The 18,176-nt window shown below is 33.8% G+C and overlaps 3 protein-coding genes and 1 non-coding gene across 5 annotated transcripts; 1 reads left to right on the top strand and 3 right to left on the bottom strand.

Moving 5' to 3' along the window:
* Window positions 1-76: 76 nt before the first annotated feature.
* Window positions 77-158, bottom strand: Trnal-aag (transfer RNA leucine (anticodon AAG)). Its single transcript has one exon. It is a non-coding gene; the product is annotated as a tRNA-Leu (tRNA).
* A 597-nt stretch (window positions 159-755) lies between these two features.
* On the top strand, window positions 756-18,067 carry LOC132701121 (muscle-specific protein 20-like). 2 transcript variants are annotated; one of them, XM_060668820.1, is made up of 4 exons: window positions 756-901; window positions 16,357-16,568; window positions 17,562-17,719; window positions 17,775-18,067. In XM_060668820.1, exons 1-4 carry the CDS (start codon window positions 872-874, stop codon window positions 17,927-17,929), a joined length of 555 nt encoding a protein of 184 aa, XP_060524803.1. In that variant the 5' UTR covers window positions 756-871; the 3' UTR covers window positions 17,930-18,067. The 2 variants fall into 2 exon arrangements, with proteins under 2 accessions (XP_060524803.1, XP_060524804.1); XM_060668821.1 differs by lacking the exon at window positions 756-901 and adding an exon at window positions 14,375-14,398.
* LOC132700735 (uncharacterized) lies at window positions 2,388-7,694 on the bottom strand. Its single transcript, XM_060668249.1, has 5 exons — window positions 7,371-7,694; window positions 5,129-5,283; window positions 4,720-4,948; window positions 3,100-3,249; window positions 2,388-3,032 (listed from the first exon to the last, which is right to left on the bottom strand). Exons 1-5 carry the CDS (start codon window positions 7,450-7,452, stop codon window positions 2,836-2,838), a joined length of 813 nt encoding a protein of 270 aa, XP_060524232.1. The 5' UTR covers window positions 7,453-7,694; the 3' UTR covers window positions 2,388-2,835.
* On the bottom strand, window positions 13,221-14,374 carry LOC132701122 (myophilin). The gene is made up of 3 exons (XM_060668822.1): window positions 14,229-14,374; window positions 13,764-14,051; window positions 13,221-13,710 (listed from the first exon to the last, which is right to left on the bottom strand). The coding sequence occupies exons 1-3, from the start codon at window positions 14,232-14,234 to the stop codon at window positions 13,495-13,497; spliced, it is 510 nt and encodes a 169-aa protein (XP_060524805.1). The 5' UTR covers window positions 14,235-14,374; the 3' UTR covers window positions 13,221-13,494.
* Window positions 18,068-18,176: the final 109 nt, after the last annotated feature.

Raw genomic sequence — 18,176 nt, 5'->3', positions numbered from 1 at the left:
ATTCCACATATACTTTAAAAATAATTAAAATATGAAAAATAAGCAAAAAAAATATTTTTTAATAATAAAAAAAGTTTGGCAGCGGTGGGATTCGAACCCACGCCTCCGAAGAGACTGGTGCCTTAAACCAGCGCCTTAGACCGCTCGGCCACGCTACCCTATGGGTACAAAAATTTGTAGGACGCATTTTTCAAAAAAGATTTCGCAATTGTATTCGAAAATATATTTTTTTTATTTCATTTGCCGCTTTCTAAAAATATGTTATGTTCACTCATAGACCCCATCAAAATGATCTAAGCATACATAATTAATTGCCGAAAAACAAATACGGACGGACATCTCTTATGAGTAGCAGTGTGTATCACAGTAAACAAGTTCTACACTGCCCACACTGACATGAGTAAAAATAACCACAGCTAATGTCACCTTGGTCGACGGAAATTATATGTAATATAACTTGGAACTAAAATTTTTACAAATTAATTTGCAATAAGCTCATTTTGTGCGTATTCTTGTGTCGAAAGCAAAAACTGTATACAATTGCTGGTCTCCAGGCAACTATTATATACTAAATTAACTTTATTATACAAAAATAATTAAAAATTTCGAAAAAAAATTTTCGAACGATAACAATTCTAGGGTAGGTGAGCGCGAGGCGAATCCCAAACGACGCGGATGATGATTCAATTGTTTGGCGAAACGTCATTTTTTTGTCTGATCGAAAATTTCGGCTGGCGTGGGCGTCCCCGACGCCACTGCAAAAACGGAAGGCTATAAGAACGCGACTGCCGAAATTTTACGTAGTTTACCAGCAGACCTCACACCAGCGATTTTGGTGATAAACAAGTGCCCACCCCAATACACGGACAAAATGCCTGGACCATCTAGACCCCTGTGGCAAGTAAGTCGAGTCGATTTTCGTTTGTTTTGGTCACGCCCCGCTCGCATTCCAGTTTGGGATTTGGGAAAACAAGGTAGCGTTGGAATGTTTTTGTTTTCGATTTCTACGATCAATTTATTTTTATTTTGTGAAATGGGATGTTTCGTTTCATATCGAAATGAAAAAAATGCAGTGCGCGTGTCGATATTTTTCGAAAGATGAAATTAATATGTTAGTCAGGAGGCATTTAACGGCGTGAATCATGCGCTTTAAAAATAGGCCAAACCGCGAGATATATTTTTGGAATCGGCATGGCAAAAATGCTTCAAAAAATAATATTTAGTTTACGGGTTGTACTAATAATTAGTTGCCCCCGAAATCGTTTAAAATACACCTCTGAAATGTTTCATTTGAGAAATTCAAGCGAATTTAAGAAAAGCGCAGATATTTCAGATATTGAACACTTGTGTTTATTTTACTTTATTTACTTTTCTTATTTTAATTGCAACTAAGACGAAAGTCTAAGAATTCCTATAGAAAGTGGATCACTTTCCGTATTTTGAAATATAATATTTATTTAGCCTTTAAATAAAAAAAAATCGAAGTTACTTGTTCTTCAAATTTAATTTAATTAATTAACAATATTAAATATTTTTCCCATAGTTGCCCCTCTCATTTTGATCGAAACTAAAACCTTGTAAAGTAAAAAGATTAATACCATTGGAATGGGGATCATTCTTATATTTATTTCAAAAATTAGTATTTAATCAGGTTTTTGAAAATGTATGTTTCTTTATTGCTATTTAAATAAAATAACAAAGTTACTTTTTCTTCTAATTGACAACCATTTTTTAAATTATTTATAAAATTAGATTATAGATAATATTTAATATTTATAAGAGTTTAAATAAAAAATATTAAATTTGGTTTTTCATCAAATTCACAACCATCTCATAATAATATTAAATATTTTTTAAAATATTTTCCCAATAGTTGTGTCTCTTTTTTTTTTTAATGACGGCCCCTGATGAATGTGAAGAACTTTTTAACTTTTCAGTAAAGAAATAATATTTATTCAGACTTTTGGGCAGGTTTATTTTGTCGTTATTTAAAAATTAAAATCAAGGTGGGTATTTATCCAAATTCATAACCATTTCTTGATAGTATTAAATATATTTCTATAATTTTTTTTAGAAGAAAGTCCCTTTGAATGTGAATATATTTTGTAAGTATTTTTCGTTGCCAATTAAAAATTAAAATCAACGTTATTATTTATTTAAACTCTAATTTTTTAATAATTAAAAAAAATATTTTCCCCAGAATTTCGTCTTTTATTTTTTTCGAATGCTAAATATTTTTTATTTTATTATTATTATTATTATACACATGATATAATTCACAACAATCATTTGTTAGGAATTTTTTAAAAATATTCTCCCCATAAAGTGGTTTTGATCGCCAAGTAAATGCATTGAGACATAAAAATGCAAAGAAACAAGAAAGGAAACAATTCCGCAGTATTTTATTTAATATTGTCGAAAATAACTATACAGCCTACAAACTTAAAAAAAAACACTAAACTTCTACGTGTTTACACAGGTACGATGAATCATGAACACGAAAATGAAAACTTCTATAAATACTGACAATGCAGCTTTCCCTAAAACGTTAAAACGTAGGTTAATACGTTTTTAAAATAATTCCAACGGATTTGGCTAGCCGTGAACTTTAAATATTTCGGGAAAAGTATTTTGGAAGCAAATATTTAGGTTATGTTCGAGGGGAGCTGTTGGCGTCCAACCTGCGACCAGTGGCTTGAGTTATCATTTTACCTACGAGCGAAATGCTTAACGAATATCACTACCGACTACATCTAGCACCGAGAGCATCAAATCTAACGCCCGTCTGTTTTTCTTTCATTAAATTTGCTCGGATGCCAAAATTACATATCACATTTAAATTTCTTTTACTTTGATCGACCGTTTCGCGTTGTTTTCTTCGATGTCGCTCAAGAAGAAATTGGCGGGAATGTTGTCGAAAACCTTTTGCAATATCTCGACCATGATGTCCTCTATGGTTTTGGATAGGATCGGATTGAGAGATTCGGCGACCGGCCGCCAGTTGGCGTTCAAATACGCGTTGGTAGATTCCTCTGCAACGGACGATAATAAACAAGTTGTGATTATTACGGAACGGATGCTTCAAAGATTATACGATACCTAATAGTTTTCTGCCTTCGAAGAGGTTTCCCAGGTGCAATTTCAGTCCGCCGATGCTAAACTGAACATGGACCTTCGTCACGTTGTAGAAATAAAAACCGTGATGTTTTTGCATTATGACGTCACTTTTTACGTCGATGTTCAGATCGCCTAAAAATTGAAACGAGCTTAAAGATAAAAAGCTACCACCTTTTTACTTTTTGATAGATTAACGTGCTCTACTTTTCCAGCTTACTTTAAAATTAAATTCAGCAGTTGTACTTTATTTTTTAAAATCATTAACAAGATGTGCCGGCATTTTCTTTTCTGTTACACATGGTGTAGAAACTGACGTAGTGAATATAATAAGAATTCTTAAAAATTAAATTCAAATATATATCGCAATAGACCATTTAAATGTCGCGAAAATGTATGTTAGCACTTTCAGTTACATACACAATTATTAATTTATTTAATGGACAACTAATGAATTCATACTCCAACCAGCTATATCTCAAAACATTTAAGTTACGAATCTCTCGTTTATTGTTATTTTGTGACATAGGATCGACGCGCGAAATTTGGTAGAGTATTTCATTAAAAACGTGTATCAATCGCAAAGTACTCTATAAAGAAAACACGGTGCAGTTACTTAGGGGTGTGAATCCTTTGTTTTAAAAAGATAAGTTAATACCAACATATGTCATAAACCTCCGAATTATTCAGCAACAGGGGATTAAAGTTAAAAAAATAACTTTATTCAATTTTCTAGACGTATTTTAAGATTTTTTCGAGGAAACCTTCAATACTATAATACTATTTACAAATATTCTGAAAATAAAAACGTATTTTTTTTCTTTTCGTCTTTTTCGAAAAACGTACATGTTATGAATTAAATTTGCTCCAAAATGATTCAGCTCAAACCCCACACAAGCGCACTGGTAAAATTAAACAAAACCTATTTACAAATTGTCTGTATTTCTCCTGCATCGGTTCATTATAAATCAAACTTAAATCATCCTGTTAACTTCTTCAGAGCTTAATTGAAACAGTTTCTGTCCTTTCTGAAAATTAAAGCGTTCTAAAGCAAATTTGATTCATTAGACGCACATTGATAAGATGCAACTTTTTCGTAGAAAAAAAAATAAAAACAAATAAATTTATCCTTTTGGTCTTAAAATTAACCAAAACTAACCAAGAAATCATTTCCTAAAGTTAAAATAATTAGTTAACTAATACGTTGTATAATTTTCATCTTAACTTCAAAAAGAACGAATAAAATTCGTTAAATTTGATAATTAATGTGTTGTTTGGGAACCGCTGACTACCCCTCTCAAGAAGTTTTATATCTTAGCTGTGTTCTATAAAATAACTGAACCGTGAATCGATTGCCGATACTTAATGGATGCTTTTCAGAAAACTATTTTTTTTGTTAGCACTGGAGTTCAAAACTAAACGGGTTTATGATATACATATATATGTGGATACTATCTTTTCTTCTTAATATCATCCAAAGATCACACCCTTATCGGCATTGAATTAATATCAGCCAATTTGTTATCTACGCTTTAGTTTTAGGCGTAGGCGTAAGATTTACACGAAACGTGTGGCCGTTTTCTTATTTTCTCCCAATTGACTTACTGGCATCGAACCAACACACTCCTTTGCCTCTCAGTGGGATGACGAGGATCCTTCCCAACAGATCGTAGTTTCCGTCTATTCTTAGCCTCGGTAGATGGAGCTTTGTGTAGAAATCGTACGTCTCGGGGTCGACACTATTGAACGTAATTTCAGTGTGGCCGAATCCCAACACGGTGACGTTGGTCAAGGAGGCGTTGACTGTCACCGGACCACCGCCGCCTTGTAAAATCTGAAAGTTCCTTCCTCTGAGGTCATTCTTCGAAATGAAGCGTTTTTACAGTCCATAAATTTTTGTAATTACGTAGTCAAATTACCAGAGAGCTTTGTCTCAAGGTTTGATGCATTAAAAAATGCCATTAAAAATGCAATAATAACAACAACGACGACAAATTACTCGTGTGTACATCACCTTTACGAAAGGAACTTTCAGAGGGTCGAGGACTTGCAGTCCTATATCCTTATTTCCTTTGGGGATTTCGTTGAAGAGGATTTGTACGGAGTGGGTTGAGCAATTGATGAATTCCTCTTTGGGTTTCGTAATCATGCACGTCTTGACGAACTCGGCTGAAAGCAAACGTCAGTTGCAATTAAAGTACCGATCTTGTTGAAATTTATACGGAGCGGTCAAAAGTAAATTCAACTAAAATTCGTCTTGTAGATGATTTTGAATGGAATATTAATTAATGTGACTTTTAATGCAATAGGTGTTTCATAAAACACTATAAAAATTCTATATTTGCGTTGAGTTTTTATGCTTTGAGAAGAATGTAACTGATTTCATTAGCTAGTTTTTTAGTTCTTTTATACCCCGGACCAAACTAGGATTCATCTTAATACACGTTTTGCCATTTATTTTGAAATATTTAGCGAAAGCTGTGAAATTTTACGACTTGTCAAACTTGAATCTTTCAGAACCGACTATCTCTCCACCGATATCGAAAACAGGAACTACTACAAAGTATAAACAGGCCTTTTGACTGCATGACGATGGTACTTCACTCTGTGACCTAGTTTATGGATTGCCTAATGGGGGAAGTACCAAGAACAACATATAACTAATTAAACTTTCCTAAAGAATCTTGACACAACGCGGTTGGGCAATTGTTTCATCGAGTTTAAAAGTGAAACGGCGTTTTTTCGAAAAGCCCATGCCTATCCGAGTGTGAGATTTTTTTTTGTTCCGTTTTAAATGGTTGTCGGACCCGATCCCGCGTCACATATTGTTCGACAGATCGTATAGTTATTTCCCGTAAAAGTATTGGCGATAAACGCGTGACAATAGTTTTTTTTTTCCAAGAATAACCGATTTTATGTTTGTCATTTTAAATTGAGCCCTCCAAACATAATAATCTTCCAAATTGTTTCAAACTTTTACGCTATAGAAAAAGTTCGTGAAGTGGTCTCAATAGTATATTATGAGTCACGAGTTTATTTGTGTGCTTTATCGTGTTTAATAAACGAGTGACTTAAAAAAATTACCAAACGTGTTGCATACTATACTTTTTCTACGACCGTTAGTTTTTGGGTAATTTTTTTCAAAACAACACGAATACATGACATGACATGACATACATGACATGACAAACGTCAAAATTAAAACCGTGCGGTAAAATCTCCGAAAATATCCGATTTCTCTCAAACCCATGCGGTAATATGCCGGAAATGTACGAAGTGGCTCGAATTCGTGGGAAAAGAAATGCACGTGGTAAAGTGACGCTTCCGTTGCGCTAGATCGGTGTTTAATTAGGTATTTTACAGAAGGGAGTAGGAAAAAGTATTTTATGCAACAATTGCGGTAAACGGCATTTGACTCACGAGTTTATTCAATAAACGAGTGACTTAAAAAGTTTACCGGATACATTCACTGACATGACCGTCAGAATTGACAAATGTCAAAATTCAAGGCGTGGAAAATATCTCCGAAAACATTCGATTGCTCCCAAACCGGTGCGGTAATATCCCGGAAATTTCCGAAGTGGCTCGGGTCCGTGGGAAACGAAACTGGCGTGGTAAAGTGACTCTTCCCGCACGCTAGATCGGTGTGTAATTAGGTATTTTACAGACGGGAGTAGAAAAAGTTTATTTGGTTACTCAAAAATAAAAATCTTTTTAATTTTCCGTGACGTTATTACCTTACCACGTTATTAAATTATACAAGGGAAAACAAAATGAAAATTTTTTTATTAATTTTTTTTTGCGACATTGCATAAAAGTGGAAAATTGCCTTTGCGAAAAATATTCCAATAATTTTTTTGTAAATTAGAATTTTTTAATAGAAAAAATCCTTTGAGCTGATTTTTGAGTAAAATGTCCATATAGATTGATCAAAAAACGAAAATAATTATACATTTTTTTTGTTTGAAAACATGACACATATATTTAAAATAAAAAAAAAATGGTAGCTATAAGGTTGTTTACTTTTAGTGCTCCCAATAATGCCAATTAAACACTTTGTTGCTGCTAATAATACTGTTCACCTTCAGCTTTTACGCTCAATTAATCCGCGAGTTTATAGACAAAAATTTTCAATTATTGGTCACATAAATATTTAGTTGTTGCTATTTTTAGGAATATACGAAAAAAATGCGTTCTAACTTATTTACGGCCTCCAAAAAGGGTTCGTAATTATTTAAACTCAAATCGTCACTTACGTTGTTGGTCCAAAATTCGTCCCGTAGCCCAATTCGCGAAAGCAATCAGCGCACAGGCGACGAACAACCCGTTTCCTTCCATGTTCACCTACTGGCATGGAGGACCATGTCGGTGTTCCGATCAGACCGGCAGGTACATTAAGTCAACTCATTCGGAGATCACTTTCACTCCATGGGGATTGCTGGTCTGTGGCTATACGTACCGTTGCATAATTCGGAATCTAGTCTGCGGCGCGGCTTCTACAGGGCGTTCGTAACGCTTATGCAACGGACGGAAAAGTTTTTGGATCCACGCTTGAAACTTTTATCCCTCTCTGTCTGTAATATTTTTTAGTATTCGAGTGCGTTTTGGAAAAAAATCCAGCTGACACGAACCGTAACAAAGTTTTGTAAACAACATTTTAGTCGAGAATTTGTTTGGGTTCGAGAAAAATTGCTTTAAATCTTCCGATCGCTTTTTAACCGCTAAGTAAACTTAGTATGGTTGTGGAATTGACCGGTCAATTTGTTTTGTGACCAGTCAATTGACCGAAATAATTTTTAAAATGCTATGAAATTTTTAATTATTTATTTATATTGTACGTTACGTCGCCGTCGCGTCGGGGACCAAATGGAATCGATATTTTTAATGGGATTCTCCGAATCGCTTGTATCGTATTCGGGTATTCCTTCAAGAGAGTTATAGGTTAATTAGATGTCGCACACTAATAATAATTTATTATAAAATACATATTATTATTAAATTATGGTAGATAACACTCTACAATTGCAAAATTTTATTTAAAACATTTTGATCGAATTTGACTAGTCGATTAAGAAGTCGTCAATTGACGGTCAATTCACCAGTCTCAACATTAAAACTGAGTAAAACTTACCTAACTCAAAGGAGTTTTAAAGTGAAACTTTATGCCCTAGCAGTCCATAAAAATAGTGCATGGAGTTATTTTTAAATGAACGTATTATTTATACCCTTAGAAGTGCAAAAGGTTATTGTGAATTGACAAAACCTTTATCTGAAACTTATACTGTTATTTACCGTAAATGCTTCTCTTTGTCTTATTTTTTATTATTTAGGTTTTACAGAGTGTGTTTTTAATAAAACCATTGAAAGTTCCGTGTTACTTAAACCTACTCTGTTAGGTTACAGGCCAAGTGACCAAGTCAGTATTTTTTAAAATTCACGTTGCATATTTTGAAAAATAAGTCGGTAGATTAGAGAGGAAACGCAGAAACTCCTAAATCCATAAAACTGCTGTCATACTGAAAACGAATTTTCAAGAGTCAGTGGAAAATATAGTTTTTTAATATTTTTAACGCAACAAAAAAATTTCTAAAATATCCGATCGGGAAATGGTGGCTTCAAAATTTTTTTTTAATGAAAATTACTTGTTCGAATGCAGATATTTTGAGACACAATAACCCACTTTCGCATTGCTAACGAGTTTATCTCGATATTAGGAAGTTTCTAAAATGGTTACAAGATACTTACGTAATTATAACAACAATTAAAATGGCGAAACACCAAAAAGGTCTGAAATTTACAAGTGGAAGTGTTTGCTCTAATAAGTAGGTACTTTGATATCTTTTTTCTATGCGAAAAATTCGAAAATTGACGAAAATATTCCGTGCTTTCATTTCTAGCGAATTGTCCCATATACGTCGTGATATACCCATCGTCTTATATGAAAATCGCCTTAGCCGCACATTTCGATTATATAATGTTTAAATATTTCTTTCACCGACATTGACCTAGAAACTAAGAGGTAAACATTGATGCAAGTCGGACGCAAATTCTTCAAAATTTTCTTGTGGGCCGCTTTCTACAAATTTTCGGATTTCGAGGGCACCGCGTTAATATCGATAAGAAAACCGGAAAATAATTGCGATTTAAGTGCGACACGTGAAAATAGATTACAAGTCGTTTTGGGGCCGATAGTTTAGTAATTTGCGAATCACTGGACGTTTACGCTTTCGGTAAATTATAATGGCTATCTATAACGCAATAAGTACTTAGAAATAACCACTGTTGAACAAATTGAACAAATCAAATGAAAGCTGCAACGAACCTTTAGAATAATAATAACAGTAATGTTCATTACAATAATTTTTCAAACTTCAACAGGCTGCTATAATTCTATTTACAAATCTGCTAACTGATAACTTAAACTTGCTTTAGAGCTCAATTGAAAGAGTGTCGGTAAAACTCTGAAGAAGGCAAGAGGATGACTGGCCAAACGTCAGCAAATTCAGTATCAAATCAAATTTCTTTATTCCAAGGATCAAATAACAAGAAGTAAAAGAACATTTCTTATGTAAAAAAGATATAAGGCACTTGCAAAATGTCGAGCAGATCTGCTAATTTATAAAATTAACATTAATATTCATTGAAACATTTTTTTATTTGAACCAGTAATTTATTATACAATTTAGCTCACACATTCGGCGGTGACTTCTTAAAAGATCCTAGTCCATATGCAGGAAAAGTTAAATTATTGCCATATCTGATATTAAAATTACGAAAATAACTGTTAAGTGTAAAAGACTGCAAGTTAGATTTGACAAAAATTTCATAGAAATAAATGCAAGGATACAGTTAAAAAGCCGTTTAAAAAAAACCGTGAGCGTACTGACAAGACCTTTATTAATAAGCCAAAATGTTAGCACCATTGAAAATATGTTGGGAAGAACCATTCAATAAGACCCAGTGGCGTTCAGTTTAATATATTCTCAAAATATTACCCAGAAATGCAAGTTAAACATGCGGTGATCGCTGTTTAAGAAACAAAAATAAAGTGCAGATTAAGTGTGTGAAGATCATTCATTCCCGCCGAAAATATCATAGCCGAACGAGGCTCGCCAATTGTTATCGTCCTTACGGCAATTAAATTATCTAAACATGTAAATGATATTTCACGCTTAACTAAACCAATAGTCAAAGTAATGTCTTAGGCAACAGAGATAAATACAGCTTATTTTCTATTTTATTTTTGTCTAATCTGGAATGGCGACGGTGTGAAACAAAAGTAAGAAAAATGTTACGAATCGCTATTGATGTCTCTTGCTCGTTATTTAGCTGAGAGAATGGAGTGTTCTCATAGTTTGATTACGTAAATTACCGATATATTCTTACAAAAATGTAAGTGATTACTATTATTTATCTGCATTTTTATTTATTTGTTTAATATTTGTAAAAAATGAAATTTATAATAGTCTCACTTTTTAAATAACCTTAACAGAAAATCAAAATATCTAAATATTCTTAAGGTTTAAAAAAACATATTGGTCAGAAAATAGCAGTAGAAATAAATAATACACTTTTGCGTTTAACCAATATTTTTTATTCTTCGAAAAACTTGAAATTTACTTCTAATTTTTCTGTGATAATTAAATCAATTTTCGTTTCTCAGTAATAAGCCCCAAGAAGCAGTATACGCCGTACAAATCACAAAATAAATAATTTTATTTATTACATAAGCATTTTATTTATAAATAATATAATTTTTTTTATAATGTATAAAATTCTCTTTCTTCATTCATTCATTTAATTAATCAAACCGATCTTGAAAAAATAATCGCGGGCATTACTCCAAATGCGGTTTGAGAAGATGGAATCTCAATTCCAGACATAAAAATGTGCTTGGCTTTTTGTTTTGGTGTATTAATAAACAAGCATTTGCGTCACAATCTATTATTTACAAAATTTAAGTATTTTGGATTCTCAAATAATTCCTGAAATCTTATAAAAGACATTCTAAAGTACAACAACGAACTCTTTGATTCAAACTTCTGAATTTAATTTGATTAAGCGAGGTGTTCCACAGGGGTTAGTATTTTCACCAATTCTCTTCAATTCTGAACTTCATTTACCAATCAGTATCCAATCCATTGCAGAAGTTCAACAACAACTTCACGCAGATCGTAACAACTTGAACTTATTTGTAACAAATCACAACCTAAAAGCCTCAAAAATCTCAAGTTATTATCAAAAACACGAGAAAACATTGAACGAAGAATCTATATTGAGATTGAAAATAATATTCATTTGATTTTCACAATTAAAAAAAACTTAATGCCCGTTACACACGCCTTAAGAACAGTTACAGATAAAAGCAATTTTTAAATCCAGAACAAAAATATTTTCTCTGCAACGCCTTAGTTCTCTCATTATTTGATTACGCAGATGTGGCATATGGAGACTGTCTGCTTTGGCAAACTAAAAGGTCAGTAAAAAAATTGCAAAACTTTTGTATGCTTTTTGCCTATAACATACCTTATCGCAGTCACATATCTCTTTTTTTTTGATTAATTTTAGTATTTTAAACATGGGAATCGACGGAAACTGCATATGTGCAGGTTTATTTATAAAATTATAAAATCAGGTAAACCGGCTTATCTTAATGAGATGTTCCAACTTCTTCCCTATTCCCAAATAACATGTTTCATGTTTAAACTCCTATGACAACTTCACCGTCGATTGGAGGTTGGGTCTCCTTTTTCCCCGATTGTCCCCCCACCCCCATTGGGGCAAACTTCCATTAGGTCATGTATCAAGCAGTTAGAAATTGAGCTTTAATGGCAATATACTCCACTACAACATCCTCTTTTTTTAATTTCTTATCTTCTAGGTCCAATGTTATTGTAGACTCTAGGGCCTTGTCGCTAACATTTTTCTTTTAGAAAGGTGTTGGTGAACGGTTGTTATAATCGAGAATGGGTCTTTTTTGTCAAAATTTGATTTGTGGAGTAGTCCATGCAATTATATTGTCTTTTTCACAAATAAAGGATATTATTATTATTTTATTATTTATTATTATTCTTTACATAATTACTACCGGTATCAATCTAATTAAAATTTTTGCCAAACAACATTGTTAAATAGATTGATAGATCGAATTCACTGCTTTCGAAAAATGTAACCTTTCATAAGAGTTTAAAACTTAAGCAAAAAATTTGGAGCTATGAATGGTTCACAAAACATATCATTTGGTCCTGTCAATAATCAATCAATCAAAATCGTGAAATAATAGTTTCCAAACTTAATTTGTCTGTGTGTGAGTAATTAATAACATATGTTGTTTCAATTTATAACTCCAGAAAATTCAGAATGGTTGTTACAGATTTACTGAAACATGAAAAAGTATGATAGGATCAGTCACGTTATATGCAAACTGAAACATCTGAAGCTTAAATTATTTTAGATACAAAACATTAAAAATCCATCAGTCATCTCATTTGTCTAAAAAGCTTGAACTTAGTTAAATAGCAACATTGCAAGAAAAAAATAATTACTACTTTTACCTCGACATAACACGGCATTACTTCAAAGATCTTCCTCATATAAAGCTCCTTAATCGAACAGCAAATTACCAAGAGATTTTTTAAACGTCTTATCCTTGTTTAATTACAGAAAAAGGTTAAAAACATTTATTTTTGATAATGAGAACGTATTTTTTTTTATAATGATATGTATTGATTGATGTCCATGAATGTTTGTTTTTTGTTTTCTTTGTAAAAAAGCTCGAACTATTCTTTTTTTTATTTTTATGATTAAATTGTAAAATCTTTTGCTTGTTGGATAATAAAAAAATACTAATAATAATAATAAAGCGATGGAAAGTGTACCATCTATTTGTATGTTTGTATGCGCGCAAATGCCAATAAATTATTAGATTTTAGTCTAGACAATTAGGAACGCTGCTACAACTTAAATCGCCGATTATTTTGGCACACGTATCAAAGCCACCTGCGCTTAATAACCGCGTTAATTAATATTTGGTGGGTCTAACGCTTTTACCGTCGCCCGAAAATAAACCTTCCAATTTGTCCCAATTTCTGCAAATAAAACTCATCTAAATAACGACCTTTTTATTACATTTTTCAATATAAACTTCAACATAATAATTTACGTGTACGTTAGTTAGTTTACTCTAAAAGTGCAAAAAATTTTTGTCTGCACACGCGTTCCAGAATTTTGTTTACCAGTTCCCCGCGAAAACACTAAAATCTATTTTCGGCCACGCCTCCCCCCGCCCCCCACGCGTAAAAATAAACGCCAGATTATGTCAATAAACGTAGACCGCGTGCCAAATGAATATTCCCGAAATTTTGCCGAAAATTTATACTTTTACATGTGACGCGTATTGCCGAACGAGCCCAAACCGGCTTGGGACGCGCCCTTATTGTAACCCATCTGGAGGTTGAGTAATCCCTCGCTGGACCTCAACTGTTCTTCCGTGAACGTCCTCTCGTTTTTCTCGGCCATTTTCGGCCCCAAAGTTGGACCGTTCCATTCTGGATGCTTCTGGGTCAACCTTCCCAGCGCGTATAATGATAACGCGACCTAAAAACCCTTCGGAGTTAACGTCGAAATCAAAATCAACCCTCTTGGTATACCTGTGCGACGTTCCTCCGTTCGAAAAGGTCAGCCGTTTGGAATATTTCCTCTTGAGGCACGCCGTAGGCTTTCATGCCCGCTTGGAACCTCTGGATGTTTTCCATGAGCTGGAAGTTGGTACCTTTGGTGGCTATCTTCTTAACGGAACCCGGTGCCAGTTTGTTCATGAGGTTGCAGAGCACCACGCCGTCCTTGAGGATGTCTTCGAAGTCGCCCTTCGGCAAGGGTTCCCCCAGTACCTTCGAAATCCAGTCGAGCACTTCGGCTTCCAGTTCCTTGTTGCGTTTCTACGGTAGAAAATTTCGAACATTTATAAAAATACCCCGGGCACTATTTTGAAATCAAAATTGTGTCAGCTGTTTTCATAAACAAACGGTAATTTTAATTTGTTGTTAATTACGAGTTCGTTTGCCCCACCAAAAAAGCTCGACTAAGCTAAAGCTAGCACGGTCGCTCCTACTTACCGACATGACGGTGCGTGTATGTGTGAGTGGTGTGTAACTCGGGCGTCGCGGTGCCACTGACTGAGACGTCGGTCTACGTCTGTTCTAGCTTTATGAGAACGAAAGGCGGGGGCGTTTTTACATGTTGTGGTTGTTTGGGTATCTGATGCAGTTGAAAAACTATGTCGGATGTAAGGATCGGTTTTCATTTTTGTTTGCTTCGAAAACTGCACCCTTTCTCGTTAGAACCAAAAAATTCAAAATTAAAATGGCATTTATTAATTTTTCAATTTAAATAAATAATGTTTTAATAGTTCAAAGAATTATTTAATAAATCAATTATTTCATTTCAGAGATTGTCATTCTTTATAATAAAATATAAAAAAGTCTAGATAATTGATAAAGCACGATTCCAGCGACTTGTAAGAACGTATTTGTTGAAACGATTGGAGTGTTTTTGTTGCTTTATGTCTAGTAATAACAATAATAAAATTACGAGTTCATTAAGTTGATTAAGAGTTAAGGAACAGCAATGGGATTGTACCTACATATATCAAGCAACGAAATACAAAACAAAAAGAAAGCATTCTAAGGCATGTACCTACTATTATTGAGGTTAATTTGTTTATACAGGGTGTTTCAAAAAGCATTTCAACGTTCCACACGATGACGAGTGTCATTCAAAAAAATAAAATAAAACGGATTCTTAAAAACGTATGAATACTTATTGTTAGGGATTTATACAAAAGAACTGGTTTTGAGTTTTAATTTTCCCAATTTTTTCATTTTTATTTATTTAATTTTTTGGTTGAAAAGGAAACAAGAGTAAAAAATGTACTTTTAGAGGTTAGTACATAATAAAAATTGTCAAAAAATCAGTGACACTACGTAACACATAAGGTAACTCCCGTGGCTGGACTAATTTTCACTTTTTATCACAACTTTGAAAAATATCAGAATCTTGTAAAAAATGTTTGAGATATTATAACAAAGCTTTTTTTTTACATATAACATTAGCCTACGTTTAAATAAATAACTTTTAATAATATTTTTTTTAATGCACTACAGCCACAGCTGTTTAGTTGCATAGTCATTTTAAATATCATATAAGGTAAATCTTTAAGTCTAAAACTTGAAGTAAGAGACACGCTTTTGTTATTATTCAATTTCAAAAATTAACAAAACAACCCTTGAGCTTATACAGTCTATTTAAGGGAAATTTCTCTTACTCAATGATAATGTCTATTTGCATTTTTTATGAAATATATGTATGTAAAGGTCTAAAGATCAAAATAAAAATAATGTATATTGCCATAAGTGGTTCTTTTGGATATTTTTCTCCACAGTAAAAAAAAAATGAAGAATACCATTACTCTCCATTATGCTTCGAAATTTATGTTACGCGCAGTACATTTTCGGTATACTAGTACCACAGTTATAAGGTGCCAGGTCGGTATTGTACGCCACCTAAGCAAGTAGGTCCTACAGGCCTTAAAAGAATTAAAATTCCGCTTCTTAGAAGAGGTATTTTTTATTTAAATTTCTTCTCGAATCGAGAGTGATCAACAACTCTGAGGTCGTCGGATTTTTATTTTATTGGAAGCGTTTCAATTTTTCATCTGATATAATCCGAGCGCGTTTCCCAATATTGTGTGCAGTTTATTTTAGAAATGATTTAAGTGATTTTTCCACTCTCGTTCATATTTTTATCGAAACGGAAACCATCGGCGTACCACACCAAAAACAAGATCGCGTTTTGGCACAATCGACTCTTTAATATGTGTTGCCGTTTTATTTCGCGGTTTAATTATAGGCCGGTGTGTACTTTACGTAACATACGTGTGGCAACACTGGCAACGCCTTTTGTGAGAAAACTCCCTCGTGTCTTATGCCATGCGATATTTCCGCGACTACGGAAATTTGCAATTTCCGGCACTAAACGAACCACTTATGCTTTACACGGGGTTGTCGATAAGACAAAATAATGATATTGAGTCAAATAGTTCCTTTAAAATTGCAGCAGTTCTTAACCTCGTAATGTTGACGGAATTTTATTTACCTGATCACAGATTACTAATGACCTGTGGTAGTTTCTTTGGGAAAATATCCATAGATTGTCAGTCAAAAATTTTACGGTATGTTTGTGCAGGTTGCTGGAAAACGCGACCCCGAACAAGAACGGGAAGCTCAAGCGTGGATAGAAGCCGTTATCGGGCAGAGGTTTCCACCTGGAGTTCCCTACGAGTACGCCCTGAGGGACGGCATTATTCTGTGCACGCTCATGAACAGACTCAAACCGGGCATCATCTCCAAAATCAACACATCAGGTGGCGATTACAAAATGATGGATAATCTCAGCCAGTAGGTTAAACACAAATTGCGCTATCCAACAAAAATCCTCACAAATAACTGACAAATTGCTCAATAAGGGACATATGTGGAGGAGGATAGTGGTTTCCGTCTACTTAACGAGTTCATTTCGTTATCCCTTAAATCAAAATTTTTGAAATTCCATTTTGGAAAATGTAAACGTTATAGCAAATTATTTTTCATTTTCATACTTGCGGCAAAAATTTTAGATTTTTTTATTTTGAGTATATTTTTTCGCCTTCAAAATATATATTAACAAGCATAAATTACTCGCTTTTAAAATTAACGCAATGATAGAAAAGTAGGAAACAATTAAAAAGAATCTACTGTTGATGGACGATGGGAATAAAACAATATGTTCGTTAAATTATTACTCAAGGATGTCGTTCGTCATTTCAAAACCCTGTAAAACATAAATGAAGTCAAGGTCAAATTGACCATAGATAAAATTTCAATTTTAATGGGATGAAGAAAATGAAAACCATCGTTTCCCACTTAACCTAGTTATAGGTACTTGCCTAATCACCTAATAATAGGTATAATGTTTACAAACATACGAGAATTAATTTTAACTAATTAAACCTAACGAATTGCTTACAACCTAAAATAAATTGTTTTAGGGAGTTTAGGGAACATGGCGTAACTATAAAATTGCCGATTCGCTCAACGATACCTTAAATGGACAATATTTTGTTACTTTTTGCTACATACGCATGTTGCGATTTTACGGTCATTACCTAAAATTTAAAACCCGGATGACTAAGGCTAATTTATTTAAAAAATATGATTTAGAAAATGACGGAGCCTGAAAAATTAAACGCGCCAAACGATCTTTCAGCATATAGTCAAAATTGCCGTCCAAGGTCGCGATTTGATTGCTCATCTGTTCCGTCAGAAATAGATCGAACGGCACGGGCTTGTTTTCTTTTCCGTGGGCCGTCGTTTAATGAATCGAAACAGTCTTTGAATAATAAAACGTTTCAGGTTCCAAAAGGCTTGCGTCAAATATGGAGTACCGGACGTCGATCTCTTCCAAACCACTGATCTGTGGGACCAAAAGAACATCGCTTTGGTTACCACCACCATTTTCGCCATCGGTCGTACCTGTTACAAACACCCCGAATGGAGAGGGCCATTTTTGGGTTCGTAGACAACGGTACCAGTTTTACAGCAAAGTAGGATCATTTCAAATTTCAGGACCCAGACCATCCGAAGAAAACAAACGCGAATTCTCCGAAAGCCAACTCAGAGCGGGCGAGGCCATTATTGGCCTTCAAGCGGGTACCAACAAGGGAGCGAACCAGTCAGGTCAAAACTTCGGCGCGTCCAGAAAAATTATATTGGGAAAGTAGGGAAAATATCTCTCGATACCTTATTAGGTTATTATAAAATGAATTCAAATGTCTAATGTAAATCGCTGACGTCATTGAACGCAATCCAGTTCGATGTTATTGGTCTGTTCTGTAAACACAAATATATTTTTGGAGTAAGCCGTGTGAATTCATTGTTTATGCTCTTATTGATGGTTTTCCGAATTTTTTCACAGATGGCGGTGTATTAATTATCATTGAGGGATCATCAGCGTTCTTTTTGTTACAG

This window comes from Cylas formicarius, unplaced genomic scaffold (genome assembly GCF_029955315.1).
Source record: "Cylas formicarius isolate icCylForm1 unplaced genomic scaffold, icCylForm1.1 PGA_scaffold_4__25_contigs__length_36172078, whole genome shotgun sequence".
Taxonomy (NCBI): Eukaryota; Metazoa; Arthropoda; class Insecta; order Coleoptera; family Brentidae; genus Cylas; species Cylas formicarius.
The sequence above is the reverse complement of the archived record's forward strand: the minus strand, read 5'-3'. Positions and strand labels throughout refer to the sequence as shown.